The sequence below is a fragment of the Aedes aegypti genome, chromosome 1 (genome assembly GCF_002204515.2).
Source record: "Aedes aegypti strain LVP_AGWG chromosome 1, AaegL5.0 Primary Assembly, whole genome shotgun sequence".
In the NCBI taxonomy this organism is placed as follows: Eukaryota; Metazoa; Arthropoda; class Insecta; order Diptera; family Culicidae; genus Aedes; species Aedes aegypti.
In genome coordinates, this window is record NC_035107.1 from 168,130,082 (window position 1) to 168,147,520 (window position 17,439).

Here is a 17,439-nt window from a genome sequence, read left to right on the forward strand (position 1 = left end):
AAACTTGTGAAAAAGTTCATGAAAGTAAGATGTGATGAATCACACTTCTGTGAACTAAATCACGGATAGGCATAAGATGTGCGTTCCGTTCCGTATGATATTTTGTTCACGAATATCAGAACGGATTTTTTTGCGTGTAGCTTGTGATCCATAAGAGATAGAAAGTTCGGGTCTTCGGCAAAGTTGCTCAGGGGTTCAAGGACATCCGGAAAACGATCAGTTTAGTTCACGATTTTGCCGCTAGGTGACGCTAGTGAACATGTAAAATTGAGCATTTCAAACTAGTTCTAGCTTGTGATCCATAAGAGATAGAAAGTTCGGGTCTTCGGCAAAGTTGCTCAGGGGTTCAAGGGCATCCGGAAAGGGAACAGTTTAGTTCGCGATTTTGCCGCTAGGTGGCGCTAGTGAGCAAGTAAAATTGAGCATTTTGAACTAGTTCTAGCTTGTGATCCATAAGAGATAGAAAGTTCGGGTCTTCGGCAAAGTTGCTCAGGGGTTCAAGGACATCCGGAAAACGATCAGTTTAGTTCACGATTTTGCCGTTACGTGGCGCTAGTGAGCATGTAAAATTGAGCATTTTGAACTAGTTCTAGCTTGTGATCCATAAGAGATAGAAAGTTCGAGTCTTCGGCAAAGTTGTACATCCGGAAGACAAACAGTTAGGTTGTAGATTTTGCCGCTAGGTGGCGCTAGTGAGCATGTAAAATTGAGCATTTCAAACTAGTTCTAGCTTGTGATCCATAAGAGATAGAATGTTCGGGTCTTCGGCAAAGTTGCTCAGGGGTTCAAGGACATCCGGAAGACAGATAGTTTGGTTCGAGATTTTGCCGCTAGGTGGCGCTAGTGAGCATGTAAAACTGAGCATTTTGATCTAGTTATAGCTTGCTATCCACAAGAGATAGAAAGTTCGAGCCTTCGGTAAGTAAAGAACAGAAATAAAGTAAAGGACATCCAAATATCAAATTTTTTGGTTCCTAATTTTGCCACTAGGTTGCACTAGTACGCATATTTAATCAAATATATGAAACAAATTCTATTTTTCGAGCCAGATGAGATAGGAAGTTTGAATCTTCGGCAAAGTTGTTCGGAAAGTCAAGGGCATCCAGGAAACAGTTTACTCTGGAGGGATGACTGTACCTTAACATTATGAATTTGATAAGATAGAATTTCCAGAATGCTGTTCAGATATTCTTTGACATGTGGAAGTTGAAGTGATTAGGGATGGAATCATATTAAATTAAAGTGATGCAGGTCTGATCAAATGTATTTTCAAATGTATCATATCTGATTCATATGCTAGTGATTCTGGTATGACTTACTCCATGTGCGAGTGACTCAGTCAGAACTCATATTCATCATATTCAAATTATTCAAGTCAGAATCTCTTCATGGTTCAAGTTTGATTGACTTCATATCCAAGTGATTGATGTCTTATTCTCTTTATATTCATGTCTTTCGGGTTTGATTCACTCTACAGTCGACTCTCCATAACTCGATATTCAAGGGACCATCGACTTAAAGAATTATCGAGTTATAGAATATACCAACGCAAAAAATCCCAAAATCGAAGAAACAAATTTCAGTATTTCCAATACATATATGATTACTTCTGTAAGAAAGCAATAATATTTTGTTGATATTATTTTACAAACAAATATCCCATTATTTTCCTTGCGTTTTTTTTTATTTTAATTTTTTAAACATTTATTACAACTTGCAAGTATTTATTCACTTCCAGAATAAGTCCAAGTTTCCCAGTATAAGAAGGATTTTAAAATGGATATCGATTTATGGAGGGAAATTTTCCTCTCACGTGACATCGAATAATTGAGATATCGAGTTATAGAAATATCGACTTATGGAGAGCACGATATATGGGAATTTGAGGGGACCGAAAAATCGATCGAGTTATAGAGTATATCGAGTTATAGAATATCAAGTTGTGGAGAGTATATTCAAGAAAGTCAGGTTTGACTTGTATATGAAGTAAACAAAAATCATGTCAAATTCACTCCATGTTCAAGTGACTCAGGATTGATTCATTTTATATTCAATAGATTCAAGTTTAGTTCTCTCCATACTCGCAAGTGTTTCACGTCAGATTCACTTTATTATTAAGTTATTCAGAATTGATTCATTTCATTTTCAAGTGATTCAGTTTGTTTCATATCCTAGTGATTCTTATCTGATTCACTCATATTCGACTGGTTTAGGTTTGATTAATTAATGTTCAAATGATTTCAAGTGATTCACTTCATTTTCAAATGTTTCAAGTTTGATTCACTTTATGTACAAGTGATTCAGGTCTGATTGATTTCATATTCAAGAGATTTGGGATTTATTTCCAGTGATTTATGTTTGATTCGCTTCATATCCAAGTGATTCATGTCGGATTCACTCCATATTCAAGTGATTCAGGTTTGATTCGCTTTATATTCAAGTGCTGCAGGTCTGAAAGTGCCTAGTTTGAAATTGTCAATTTTACATGCTCACTTGCGCCACCTAGCAGCAAAATCGCGAACTGTTTGCTTTCCGGATGTCCTTGAACCCCTGAGCAACTTTGCCGAAGACCCGAACTTTCTATCTCTTATGGATCACAAGCTAGAACTAGTTTGAAATGCTCACTAGCGCCACCTAGCGGCTAAATCGCGAACTAAACTGTTCGCTTTCCGGATGTCCTTGAACCGCTGAGCAACTTTGCCGAAGACCCGAACTTTCTATCTCTTATGGATCACAAGCTAGAACTAGTTTGAAATGCTCACTAGCGCCACCTAGCGGCAAAATCGCGAACTAAACTGATCCCTTTCCGGATGTCCTTGATCCCCTGAGCAACTTTGCCGAAGACCCGAACTTTCTATCTCTTTCGGATCACAAACTAGAACTAGTTCAAAATGGTCATTTTTACATGCTCACTAGCGCCACCTAGCGGCAAAATCGCGAACTAAACTGATCCCTTTCCGGATGTCCTTGAACCCCTGAGCAACTTTGCCGAAGACCCGAACTTTCTATCTCTTTCGGATCACAAGCTAGAACTAGTTTGAAATGCTCAATTTCGCATGCTTACTAGCGCCACCTAGCGGCAAAATCGTGAACTAAACTGATCCCTTTCCGGATGTCCTTGAACCCCTGAGCAACTTTGCCGAAGACCCGAACTTTCTATCTCTTATGGATCACAAGCTAGAACTAGTTCAAAATGCTCAATTTTACATGCTCACTAGCGCCACCTAGCGGCAAAATCGCGAACTAAGTTTCCGGATGTCCTTGAACCCCTGAGCAACTTTGCCGAAGACCCGAACTTTCTATCTCTTTCGGATCACAAGCTAGAACTAGTTTGAAATGCTCAATTTCGCATGCTTACTAGCGCCACCTAGCGGCAAAATCGTGAACTAAACTGATCCCTTTCCGGATGTCCTTGAACCCCTGAGCAACTTTGCCGAAGACCCGAACTTTCTATCTCTTATGGATCACAAGCTAGAACTAGTTCAAAATGCTCAATTTTACATGCTCACTAGCGCCACCTAGCGGCAAAATCGCGAACTAAACTGATCGTTTTCCGGATGTCCTTGAACCCCTGAGCTACTTTGCCGAAGACCCGAACTTTCTATCTCTTATGGATCACAAGCTAGAACTAGTTTGAAATGCTCACTAGCGCCACCTAGCGGCAAAATCGCGAACTAAACTGATCCTTTTCCGGATGTCCTTGAACCCTTGAGCAACTTTGCCGAAGACCCGAACTTTCTATCTCTTATGGATCACAAGCTAGAACTAGTTCAAAATGCTCAATTTTAAATGCTCACTAGCGCCACCTAGCGGCAAAATCGCTTTCCGGATGTCCTTGATCCCCTGAACAACTTCGCTGAAGATCGCTCCTTTGTAGGTCGTAAGGATCTCGAGATATAGCAATGTGAAATTACCTGTTTTGAGGTGATGCTAAACTTTTCAGGGTGATTCAATATTCAGCTGTGTGTTGCAATACTTATTTGAGTGAGTCCGTATTTATGACGGGTAGTGTATATTCGTATCGGTACATGTTGGTGCTTCCGACCACAGCAATGCTGATATCAAATAGATAAATTACATTAAGGGTGCCCTGTAAGAATCTGAATCTTCGAACAAAATTAAGCTATGGAGTAAGCAACTGATAAGCTGTCGAATAAAAGTAATCGTGCTTAGAAAAAACACAAATACCTATTCACGGGATTGACTTGAGGAGCCAAAAAAATATACAAAACCTCGTCATCCCGTTGGTCTCAAAGAATAACGTTCCCTGCATAACGAAACGAATATTCTTACCTACGGTTTTTGTTGTGGTAGTTGTTTGTAGCATCCTCTAGCAGAGATTAATGATACTAGACATAACACTTTTTCAGTTCAAGTCCGGGATGGCTCATATTGCCCCGTATGTTCATGTTGTCCATATTGCCCCTAATAACTTCTGATGAAACTTATGTAGAAATTCCTGATGAACTCTTGCAAGGATCTCCCTCTAACTTTAACTTTTAAAGAATTAACGATTTTCTTTGAAAAAAAAAAAATCGAACGGTATCCATGTAGAAATATTTATAGGAATGCTCAATGAACATTAAATGAAATTTTGAAGAATCCATGGAGGTTTTACATTTTTATCAGACAATTGTTTGAAAGACTACAGAACTAACGCGTCTAAATAAATGGGGTGGGTAATGTCTGTTACATTACCGCGGGATTGACGTAGAACTACTATGGACACAACTTCGATCAATTCTGGGTCAGGCACTAACCACTGGAAGCTGAATGCGTTTGCATTTGATTATGCCGCTCAGTTTGATACTAAAATAATAATTTTCTATACAGAAGTGAAAGTGGAATTTCAAAACCTTGGCATTACGTTGGTTACGTTGACAAGACATCAAAGGTTCATGTCGTTTACTTACTGAATCCCACATACCAGTCCAAATAGTTTAATAACTGTTTTAAAAGAGAACGTTGATTTCAAGCAAATCTATAAATACGGGTGCTAGAGAAAATTTGACGTCATTTGCTTTTCACTCTCCGATTGGCTCGCATCTCAGCAGGCAACAGATCGGCTTGTTCTGACCGGGCGTACTTCTCAGGCACAGACATCGATATCGAAGGATCCCCCGTATGTCTTGCTTCGCTCAAATCAAACTGTCGAGCAAGCGAAAGAAAATGCCGTCCGAAGCCAAAGCCATCACCGCTGCCGCCGTCAAGAAGAAGAAGAGGAAGCAGTCCACATGAGAATGAGATAGTTGTGGTCGCTATCGCAGTCCTAATCTGTGACTGTGGCTGGCAACCGAGAAGAAGGAGGAGAAAAAGAAGGCAGTTCCTAAGCCAAACCCCACCAAGTTTCGCAGTCCGCCGTGATAAAGAAGACCCTGAAGAAGCCGCCACCACAAACCTCATCGGGCAAGGAGGATTTCAACCAGTACGCCGTCAAAATGTGTTCCTCGATTTCAACAATTCAATCGGCCCTTTTCAGAGTCAACAAATGTGTTCTAAAGAGTTATCTGTGTAATATTTCCTAATATGTTTACCACATACTTGCTATAATCTCTTAATTCATCTCATAGCACCATACAATATCTGATTTATTACGAATAATCGACAATACGATAATTTGAGGAAGTTTCCGAGGACGGTGCTGCAATGCCGTCGGGATGCAAAAACAGCATAATGCTCATCAAAGACATTAATTTCATATAGCTTATTTCCTATTTAGCCTATTTCTTCGCTTTCTTATCTGGGAAATAGGCTATATGACAACCACAGCGATTAAGTTGAAATCTGGAAACGTAGCTCAATCTTGAGCGATTCCACATACCCAAAGATTGACAGCTTCTCGGATCATCCGATTATGAGGCTTCTTGTAAGGGGGTGCCTAACGCAGTTTTGTGAAAAACTTAATTTCTCACAACTCACGCTTGAGATTTTTCATGCGTGAGTTGTCAATCATGCAACTCAGCAGTCGAAAAATCATGGATGATTTGGCTCACCTTTTTAACTCATTGTCTCGTATTTCCACAGTTTACACACACACTGCAATAATTTCTTGTAAGGCTGGTAAAATTATGTTAATCTTTTCTAACGTAAACAACAACATTCGGGTTTCACGAGTTTTTGCCGGGTTTTGCGACTGAATCATTTTTTACGGTTTGAGTTGATTGAGTTGATTTTGCATCAAAATCTCAAGATTGTGAGATTTGCGAAGCAGATCTCTTATGAGTTTGCTCTCACGGGAGAGCGTATTGATTGAGATTTTGAGTGTGAGTCTATCAACACTGGCCTAACGGGATTGTATCTTGACTATACCGATGCTGCGATTATCACGAGGAGCTCTTACTACCTCGAAGGTTCAAATGAAATGAACCAAATCAGTCGAAAGTAGTATGTTTTACATAATTTGAATGGAAGACGATGATCCTCCCTTTCGTATTCTTCGCCTTCTTCTGATCGACCAATCTGGGACATAAGGTATATGAAGTTTATGTCTTGGTTAGGGATTTACATATCTTCGAAAATTCATGGACGCGTTCGGATGGACCATAAAATATTATTTCAATAGTTTACAATAAATGAAAAACACGAATGTTTTGCCTTCGAGCAAATTTTCAATATTTCTGATCAATATGCGTAAAAGTTATGGAAATTAGAATTCGAAACCCAATACAAGCGTTAATATGAATGCTCTGCTTTATATAATATTTTTTGAAACTAACATTTAGAAAAAATTCAGATCAATAGATGCTTATTACAACTGGTCAAGAAACAGTTTAGTGAACAGTATTTGAAATCTGTTGTAATTTTAATACATTTCCCAATTTCCGTACTCGAGAATTTAGGAAGTGTTCCCCCATTATATGATAAATCAACGATGCTGTTAGAAATGCCATACAATGCTGAGTACTATGATGTTATTACGGTCCGACGGCGCTGCAGCGGCGTCCACGAATAAATTCTCAAATTTCATGAGATTATGTGGGATAAATTATGTGAACCAAATCAAGTTTTGTACAATACCGCTAGATTAAGACCATGATAGATAAAACAGGAAATATAATTCTATAAACCCTTTGAAGAACGTTTGATGGCCCTCAAAAGGGCCGATTGAGCTTGTAAGCTGTCACAGATGAATACCACTACGGGATGTTATCAGTTGATTTTTATGGTTAAACAGAGAAACACCAACCAAAGTGTATATACAGGGGATAGGCAAAATGATTGAGATAGGCAAAATTTTGCCCAAATTCAAATGCTTATAACTTTATGAAAAATGGATGAAATTGGATGCATCTGGAAGCAGTCGACGGCAAATTTGGTCCAGTTTTAGGAACTTCCTTGGATATGCATATTGGCCACTGGACACCGGAGATGTTCCGGATTTTCTGAGATCATGTCCAAATGTCATTTTTTCTGTCGCTTGTATTTTTGTGTGGTGTAAAGTTAGATAGATGTTTGCAATTTTCCTAGAAACTAGAACTAATAGGAAGTTGAATGCCACCGGACGCATTAAGATTGGTTGGAAATCTTCAGAAATATGACCATTTTCGTAAAACTGGTTCCGGAAAGCATGGTCAGTCATGTTTGTATTTCAAATCATGTAAATATTATCCGGAGCTATATCCAAGCGGACAGCAACCTTAAAAATGATGTTTCCTGCAGCGTATTCAGAACCATTAGATGCACAGACCACTCTATAGAACGTTCCAGGTGCCCTGGGGGAAGTGGTCAATTAGGAACATATCCGGAACCATATCAATATGGGCATCAAACTTCATGATTTTCAAAGGATATGCTTTCCGAAGCATTTCCAGCATCACCGGCTGCCATAACCACTTTATAGTAGGTTCCAGGTGCCCCGGGGGATGTGGCCAATTCGGAACATGTCCGGCAAAACTGGAACATGTCTGGCAAAACTGGACCAAATTTGCCGTCGACTGCTTCCAGATGCATCCAATTTCATCCATTTTTCATAAAGTTATAAGCATTTGAATTTGGGCAAAATTTTGCCTATCTCAATCATTTTGCCTATCCCCTGTATGTGAATAAGTTCTCTGTTTATATGACAAACCAGCTGAATATTTCATGGGTGCACAACAGCAACAGGGTAGCGGATCACAGGGATATAGTTGAAATCTGGAAACGTAGCTTAATCTTGAATTTCACAAACCAGATGCTGTATTGACAGCTTGAAGGTTAACAGCTCAGCAGGTTTCAAGCAGCGAGGTACTTCTGACTAAGCAAGTTCGGAGGAGCTCTTACCAGCTCGAAAGCGGAAATGGAATGAAACTGAATCCGACGAAGGAAGCATGTTTTATAACCTTAGAATAACAGATGATGCTCCTCCCTTTTGTGCTCTTCGCTTTCTGATCGACCAATCTGGGAAATGGGTATGTGCCAATAATGTGTTTGGCTTAGAATGCTTGAGAAATTGGTCGAACATGAATTGTTGGAAGGGTTGACATTCCCTAAATATTCAATACTTAACTATTGATAATCAATAGTTTTCTTCATTATGAAGGTTAATTTCTGATCCATGGGTGCCAAAATTATTACACTTGTTCAATGAGAATCTTTTCAAAAGCTTTCGAAATATGTCGCAATTTTGTTATATGTGATAATTTTTCTAATCAAAGTGTTCCTATAAAATATGACGCTGATATCAAGGACGCTGTTGGAATTGCCACTCTATTTTACAATCGTTGTGAAATGTTGAGCACTCACCCGACGACACTGCAGCAGCGCCCGCGAATACAGTCTGAAATTGTTGAGTCATAAATTATTCATGACAAATGAAATTTTGTATGAAGCTGTGAAATTGATTTAGGAATATAAGAAGTCATAAATAAATATTTCTCTTTTAACTCTTTTCCACTAATTTGATGGCCCTGAAAAGGGCCGATGGCTTTCTTAGCTTCGTTGCTCTTACTTCTTACAGATAAATAATACTGCGGGATGTTATCAGTTGATTGCCATGGTCAAACGGGGAATCCTCAACTCAAATGTATATTTGAGCAAGTTATTTGCTTATACGACGAACCAGCTGAATGTTTCGTGGCGTGGATAGCGCACAACAGCAACGGGCTAGTCGAAATCTAGAAATTTTGCTCTCTTGAAATTTGATTAATCACGAGTCGAAATCTTGAAGCGCGGGTCAACAGCTCCTCGGCCGATGAAATTTGCGGCGGCGATGACGATGGCTGGGTGAACGCAAACAACAATGACTAGCACGACCGTGTTCACAGTTCGACCGCAAATTCTTCTGTGGACTGCTTCCTCTTCTTCTTCTTGGCGGCGGCAGCGGTGATGGCTTTGGCTTCGGACGGCTCGCTCCGTTTGACAGTTTGATTTGAGCGAAGCAAGATAAACGGGGAGGTTCTTCGCTATCGATGTCTGTGCCTGAGAAGCACGCCCGGTCAGAGCAAGCCGACCTGTTGCCTGCTGAGATCCCGAGCAGAAGAAAATAACTACTGAATACCAAATTGAGGTATTCCATACCAGATAATTTCCAATACTTACAACCTGAATGAGGTATGAATGAGCCCTGCATAAGAGGTAAAATACCTCAAATAATACCTTCTGCGTATTCTACAAATACCAAGCTGATAATTAGATCAGGTATTGTAATACCTAAATAATACTTGATGGATTTTCATATAAAAGTGAAATTTTTCAATACTAGTTCAATACCTCCAGCAGTCCTCAATAGCTGTCGAATACCCAAATGAAGTATTTTTAATTGTTTTAAACATTTTTTTAAATACCATTATAATACCAAAATGAGGTATTGATAACTGAACAATACCTAATTGTGGTATGATACCAAAATATGGTATGCATAAGTTATTGGCAAGTTATTCTTTCCTCTTCGGGATGCGAGCCAATCGGAGAGTGAAAAGCAAATGACGTCAACTTTTCTCTAGTACCCCTATTTATAGATTTGCTTGAAATCAACGTTCTCTTTTAAAACAGTTATTAAACTTTTTGGACAGGTATGTGGGATTCAGTAAGTGAACGAAATGAACTTTTGATGTCTTGTCCTTCGATTGAGGTGCTAATCAAGGAATTTCGTTAAACCAGCAAAAAGTTATAAGCGTTTGAAATATTTCATGCTAACGTAACGCTCTTGGTTTTGAAATTCCAATTTCACTCCTGTTTAGAGAAGAAAGACGTAATTCTACGTCAAAATCTGGATAAACTAAATTGTTAAGGAATTTTCAAAACAGTTCTTAATAGAATTGCTGAAATAGTCCTTGGAGGAATTTTGGCGCAATTCCTAGACAAACCGTCGATGAATTCATGAAGGAATCCATAAAAAATAGATGGAAGAATAACAGAAAAAAAAATCGGCGTAGGAATTCCTTTAGGTATTTTTGTAGGGTTTTCTGGAAATCCCTTAACGAATTTGCAATGAAGATCTGGAATAAGTCTTTGAAAATTTTCCTTAAAGAGCTCCTGTTGGAATCTTTGAAACATCTGATGAATAATTACTGAAGAAATCAGTAAAAATATTGGTGGAGGAAATCCTGGACGGGTATCTGGGATTTTTTTAAGAGTAATTCCTGTAAAATTTACTGGAGGTAATTGCATTGCGTTTCCTGGAGCGAATTCTCAAGAGATTTCTGAACGAATTTTTGAGAGAATTTATTAGAAAATTCTTGAGAAATTTTTAGGGCGATGCCATGTGGAGTCCCTGAAGAAATCACTAGAAAACAATCTGAAGCTTTTCGATGATAAATCTAAGTCTCGGAAAAAAATAACGAGTATATAAAGCCTTCTCTGGGGTCATATGAATTTTGCACCACGATTTAGTACAAGGAGACAAAGCGAAATAGTAGGACCAATCTGTTTAAAATATGTAGAATGGTCTTATCCACTGATGTACTAAACCAGCTCGGTCGAAGAATTTTGACACTAGAGCGGGTCCAGATCACGTGGCGACCATGGTCTAATCCACCGGTGTACTAAATTCGCTCGGTCTGAGAATTGTGACACTTGAGCGGGGCACGCTCCCGTATGATCCCCACGAGATTTGGACCCGCTCTAGTGTCAAAATTATTCGACCGAGTCAATTTAGTACACAAATGGATAAGACCATACGGGAGCGTGCCCTGCTCAAGTGTCACAATTCTCAGACCGAGCAAATTTAGTACACCGGTGGATTAGACCATAGATACATTTTAGAGACTGTCAATAACATAGCGGCCGAGTCTCTAAAAAGAGATCTGCTACCTGCCATGTTAAGCACTACATGTAAAGATACGATATTTATAAGTATGAATCAAAACTCACCTTCATTTTCCTCGTCGATTTTTAATGCTTTGGAGATATACTCGAAAGCTCTACGGTGATGGTGTTTCTGCTTAGCCAGTAATGGATCTCCAGGACCAACTTGGCTACCACTAGCTGAACGTTGCACAGCCATTTCGCGACCTTCTCCGTTAAGTAAAACACCACTACTGGAATACTGCAGCGGATGTGCCTGTTGTTGTTGTGGATCTAAAGCCGGTAGTATTTCTGCTTTTGACTGTTGCCGATCGTTGATGACTATTTCTAGCCCGCAATCTTTTCTCACTGGTTTGTAAACCACTTTTGTTGTGAAATTATAAATGTACCGAAAAATAATGAATAACTGGTATAGCAAAGAACGCAAAACGTTAAACACAAAAATAACGGGAAACGAAATAATGTAAAGATTTTGTTTATGCACTGAGTCACATCGCTGGGCTCCTCCGTTTGTTGCACTTTCTCCTTCAATTAATGTCGCACTGGAACTTCCTTCTCCACCTTCCTGATCACTTGCACCGTCATGTTGCTTAATGTTGATGCGCGACTTTTTACTCGGCGACTTGCCAGCATTATTCACAGAATATTTATTGCGAACCATCAGTCAGGGCCAGAAGAAATGCACATGCAGAGAGCAGCCAAATGAAAACTGCTTCCTTCTGTATATCGAAGATTACTCCAAGAACTTTAATGATTCATTTCAATTTTTAATTGTATAGATTAGAAGGGATGGTAGTATGCACTTGCAAGAAATTAGTTTCAACAGTGGTGTCTAGTAGCACCAATCATATTTTTTTTGCAAATAACTGTTTCCGTTCCTCGCATAATATAGAACAACGCCCTAAAAGCCATTGGTGGTTACCACGTGTGCAATTCTTTGTTTCTGAGGATATGTATGGATTTACACGTTTTTGACCAACGCTTAGATGAAGAGAAGATCATTTTTTATCTTCCAGTGGTGATAGTTTGGATGTTTATTCATACATTTGCTCATAAGTGACGAGCTACACATTTGGTTGCAAATGAATTTCAGGGCGTTATCCTAAATTATCACAAATTTCATGAGTTTGACAGAAACTTGTATTTTATGAAGCAGTGGTCTAGGTTGGCAAATTAACAATCATTGTTTTGTGTATTTGGAACATTTTAAGCATTCTGGGATAAGTATTTTAGTTTATAATTAGTTTATCTCTATTTGAGTAGCTTTTCACCCTTGGCGAGTTTGCCACTACTTCTAACATTTTTATTATGCTAGATGTGCCAGAGGCCTTTTGTAACAGTACACGCGCAGCTATTCAGCAAAACCATGCTGGGTGGGGTTCAAACCCCACCGGTCGAAAATCTTTTTGGGATCTTTTTCTTGACTTCCTAGGGCATATAGGGGAAAAGCACTAACTTTCGACCTACAAGAATTCGGTGCCAATTTTCGGATTTCCAAACAAAGTAGGCCATAATCTTATGAATGGATCGAAAATTGGTGCTTTTTCCCTAGTATCTTCGTGTTAGATATACACGATATACAAGTGTATGCACGGTATATTTGGTAAAGAAAGCTCACAGTTGATTACTGTGGAAGTGCTCCAAAAACACAACAGCAGGCTTTGTCCCACGTATGAGAAAGTATAAGGAGGTAAATTTCTTTCAATAATTCGATACCTGTTTAAAATTTCTTATTTGGGAAAGCAATGACAACTTCTTGTTTGGAAGTGAATAAATCTTTATTTCACAATGCCGCGAATAATTAAAACAAAAAATTGATGTTTCAACAGCATTTTGATGTTTAAATAAGAAATTATAGAACAACATCACGGGCTGTTAAGTTTTGCAGTTTGTTCTAGTTTTTGTTGTTTGTTCTAGTTTTTGTTGTTTGTTCTGTCTAAGTGAACTGGTCTGAAAAATGATATAAATTTTGATCAAATATTTAATCGCTAATGAAGTTTATCTAACCAATGATCTTGAAGCTTCCTCAGACTTATGTTAACGACCGGCATAAAAACAGTCACTTTCAATTCAAACAGCTGTCCATAAATTTGAATTTTTTTTAACTTCCTTGGACTTAAAAATTTGTCAACGTTTGTCCTACCCATGGTTTTAAATATGGACGGACGCGTCTCTGGATGATACAAAGTTACATAATCGGAATCACAAATAGCACCCACAAATGAGTCAATACGCTGAATACATGCCATGTGATAGTTGAGTCAACAGTGGTCAGTGAACGTTACGACAAGGAGACTTCAATTCAGCTTTGACTGCCCAGTGATGTACAATTTGGTTTGACAACACTACTCCAAACTATTCCATTATTACTTGTGCTGAATGCCTGGTCAATAATTGGTGTGAAGCTTCACCCTGCACTTGGAGATAACTGGCCAATGAAGCCATGTGATGCACCATTGCGTGCTACGTTTATCATTCAATTCATTTCCAGCAATGGTTGAATGGTCAGGTTTCCACACAAGGTTTAGTGAGTTGACATAATTTAGTTCCTCAGTTCGACATGCAATAACAAGCCTCGATCTTGAGTTGGTCAAAGCAAGAGCTTCTAAAGCAGCCTGGCTATCTGAACAGAACTATCTGACTTTACCCATTACGTGCTATTGTAAAGTATTTCCGCTTGAAAAACAGTGCAGTGTCCACTCAGAGTGTCGTATTTATCATATATACCTAAATGCGATATTTAATATCGCAACTCAGTGATTATGTGAGCCACGAGATACAGATACCTACGTACAAATTAAATCTTAGTGAGCGAGTCTCATGGGAAGAGATTGAATCCAGGGAACAGCAGTGGGTTATGAAACCCATCTAAGCACACTTCAAACCTGGGGAACACAACCGCTATCGGATTTTCGGGGATTGTTTATCGTGCCAGTAAAATAAAACACCTACCCTGGTAAACAGCTGAGAAAAATGGATTTTACCATTTCTCGCTCTTTGGGCTCTCTCAAACTTGTTATACCTAACTTGCGAAAAATATCAGATAATGGACTGATACCGATGGGATGATTTTCTTCTCATGCTTTAATTGTGCTTCGAAATCAATTGAGAACGAATTCTGCAATGCCTGCTCATGAAAGATCTCGTGAGGTTCGTCACATGCGCTTACCAGAAGTACTTTTATACGCTGTATAATATACAGTTATGTTTGCCTGGTACAATTACCCCACCGAAACAAACCGCTACGATCTGTGTCTATGCTTAGGTGGCCAGCACAAGTTTCTCTATTCAGATGCTGGGCAGTTTAACCTGTGGTTTAAAACACTTTTGGTTGCTTCTGAAACTTTCGCCTGCGAGCCTCAAATGCACTGACACATTGAGATTTTCTCATGAGACGGCGCATGAGCCAGTGCAGATGTGATCGATTGAGCTAGTACATTGCTACCTGAGATCTAAAAAAATGTGTCTCAATGTGACCATACTGCATACTTCAGTGCAGGAAAGTAGGCCGTTTCATGACAGATTGGCGTGATGAAAAACAGCCTATTACGATGAGAAATTACAAAAAGCATTTTTCTTTGATAGCAGTACGCAGTAGAAAATAAATTTGAATTCAAGTGGAGCTCACTGTAGAAAATTTCTTGACCATTTCTTGAGCAGAAATGTTTACTTTTCTTGAGCGGAACAGCAAACCTAGCTTAAGCGAAGTATGCACTTGAACAGAAAAGTAATGGCCTAACTAGATGCGGGGAAATTTCTTGCAAGAAATGCTCAAGAAAGGCATTTTTCTTTGATCGCAGTACGCAGTTGAAAAGAAATGTCAATTCAAATGGAGCTCACTGTAGGAAATTTCTTGAGTATTTCTTGAGCAGAAATTTTTACTTTTCTTGAGCGGAACAGCATACTTAGCTTTTAACAGATAACTTTCCTGGGATTGACTGCGATGATGCCTTGGAAACCACGCTGATGCTCTTCAAGCATACTTGGTCAGATGGTTTGATTCTATGATAGAATGATTTTCAAGCCTGCGGTAGAACTCTGCGGCTACCGTAGAACGGGATAATTTTCAAAAAATTCCCAGTTCAATGATTCAAACAGAACAAAGTGACTCTAGAAACAATCCATTAAACATATGAGACTTTTGAGACTTGCATTGTCATGCTGCATCAAGTCGCTAAAAAGACCTCTGCTATCAGCCCTGTTATTCTATTTGTTCATTATGCCCCGCCTAAACCCCAACATGATATGACAGTTCTTAATAGCGGACTGTTTATGTGAATATTTTAATAATTCAATACAGTACCAGATTAACGGCCTAACTAACAATTGTAAACAAACTGAGTTTACTTCACCTAACACTTTATTTGATTACTGATAACCTACTTTATTATTACAATCATATAATTTACATCTGTTCCTTTAAAATAAAGTTTTTCACGAAAAAAGTGAGAAAAACATAAAGGCGCATTTGATATTCTCTTTCGATACGAACTCTGATGTCAATTTCGCCCAACTTCCCCCCCTGCGGTAATCGGGCGCATTTGAGATTGAGTGTGGCAGCAGGGCGCATTTAAAACAGAGTGTTCAGAAGGTCGATAGTGATGAAGGTTCGTGTGAAAGAGCGTAGCAAAACGGCGAAGCTGATGATAGTCAAACCAGAAGGACGAGGTCAAAAGGCGCAATCGCTGCTGTCAAACTGAAGTAGACGAAAAATCGAGGGGCACAACAATTCTAAATTTTGTTGAATGGCGCATGATGGATTTTTATTTATTTTAACATGTTATTCATAATATGTAAATAAATTAAATGTTTTGCTGCAAAAGTAATATTGTAATGGATTCAACATAAATGCATCAGCGATTAAATTGATCGGAAACATAATATAGAATTAAAATTACATCCGCTGAACTTCAAACCGATTTTACTGAGAATGTATTAGTCTTCACATTCGCCCTAATTCTGACTCTGTATTGAATTATTTGGCGTGGTGATTGGTGTTGGACATGCTTGCAACGAAGTAGACAATTTGGGCAGATCGAATAAAATTAAGCAAAACGCTTCCCATCGAAAAACGACATGGGACTGTTCTGCGAATAGTCGCAATAGATAATTGCAAACATCGATGATTTTCATGGTGAAACCAAAGACAAATTAAAGACCTCCATGTCCCTTGCAGTTGGCCAAAAGTTTTTGGCTCATAAGGTAATCTAGAATGCCGTGAAAAGTGTACTGTGATCTGTCAAACTTGGGTACCTTTTGCACTACCGAGGGACCAAATGCAGTACTAGAAGTGGTACCCAATCTGAGCCCGAGTGGGACGGACCTGGTGAAACAGCAAAAAATGTATATTATTTTTTTACATCTTGCTTATTTGCCATCGTAGACCACTGTAAACTATGATAAAGATATATAATCTTTATTCAATTATCCATCCAGAACCACACGCATCGAAGCCACTACGAATCGCCTTCTTTTGTTCTTTGTATATCATTACCACAGCAGGCGCAGAATGGTAGATTGAGGCTGCAAATTTTATCCTTCGAACATTATTCACTGTGTTCACATTTTCTACCACTTGAAAAACACTTGTTACGATCACTATCTAATCTCGCGGGTGCCAAACAGTACACGAAAATCCCTAATTTCTCGTGCTAATTTTCACTAGGATTCCATCGAGACAAAAAAGAACTCAAGAACAGTATGGAACAGAGACAACGAAAATTGAGTAACTGATGGCTAAATCTACGACAGCTAGAAAACCCGAAAAATCGGACACAGAACTGAATTGACCCACCGTCTGGAAGCTAATACCAATGAGAATATATACCGAGGTGCGGAAGAAGACATTTAGTGTGCGTGACATCCGTGTACGGTGCAAAATGTTTCACAACTACAATCGAGCGAGCTCCCATAAGAAGCCGTGTAAATTAGTGACGTAGTTATTTTGTTTACGTTTTTTCTCTTTACTAATACATAGCCGTTGCTTCTTCTTCCACACCTGAGTATATATTCTCATTGGCTAATACGAAGTTGTACAACAGAGGGAAAGGCAAACAACGCCGAGAGCAGAGACAGCACAAACGAGTGTTGGCTCATCCTGTTGGTTAAAAAGAGATGTAAATATAAAGTTTTTTTATTTACACTGTTCGGGGCTTCCTGCAGGAATGTGAGGAAAAAAAAGAGCAATATTTTTTTCAGTTTGCTTTATGCCCATTT

The 17,439-nt window shown here is 38.9% G+C and overlaps 1 protein-coding gene across 7 annotated transcripts in view; it reads right to left on the reverse strand.

The window, feature by feature from the left end:
* LOC5575196 (spastin) overlaps positions 1-17,044 on the reverse strand; it is a 182,452-nt gene extending 165,408 nt beyond the window's left edge. Inside the window, exons 1-3 of one of the 7 annotated variants that reach the window (XM_021853253.1) lie at positions 16,718-17,042; positions 11,961-11,968; positions 11,290-11,629 (exon numbers count right to left, since the gene is read on the reverse strand). In XM_021853253.1, the coding sequence (XP_021708945.1) occupies positions 11,290-11,422 (133 nt within the window). In that variant the 5' untranslated portion in view covers positions 11,423-11,629; positions 11,961-11,968; positions 16,718-17,042. Of the gene's footprint in view, positions 1-11,289; positions 11,969-16,717 lie in introns of all 7 variants that reach the window. The other 6 variants (XM_021853233.1, XM_021853223.1, XM_021853224.1 and 3 more) reach the window with 6 other exon arrangements.
* Positions 17,045-17,439: the final 395 nt, after the last annotated feature.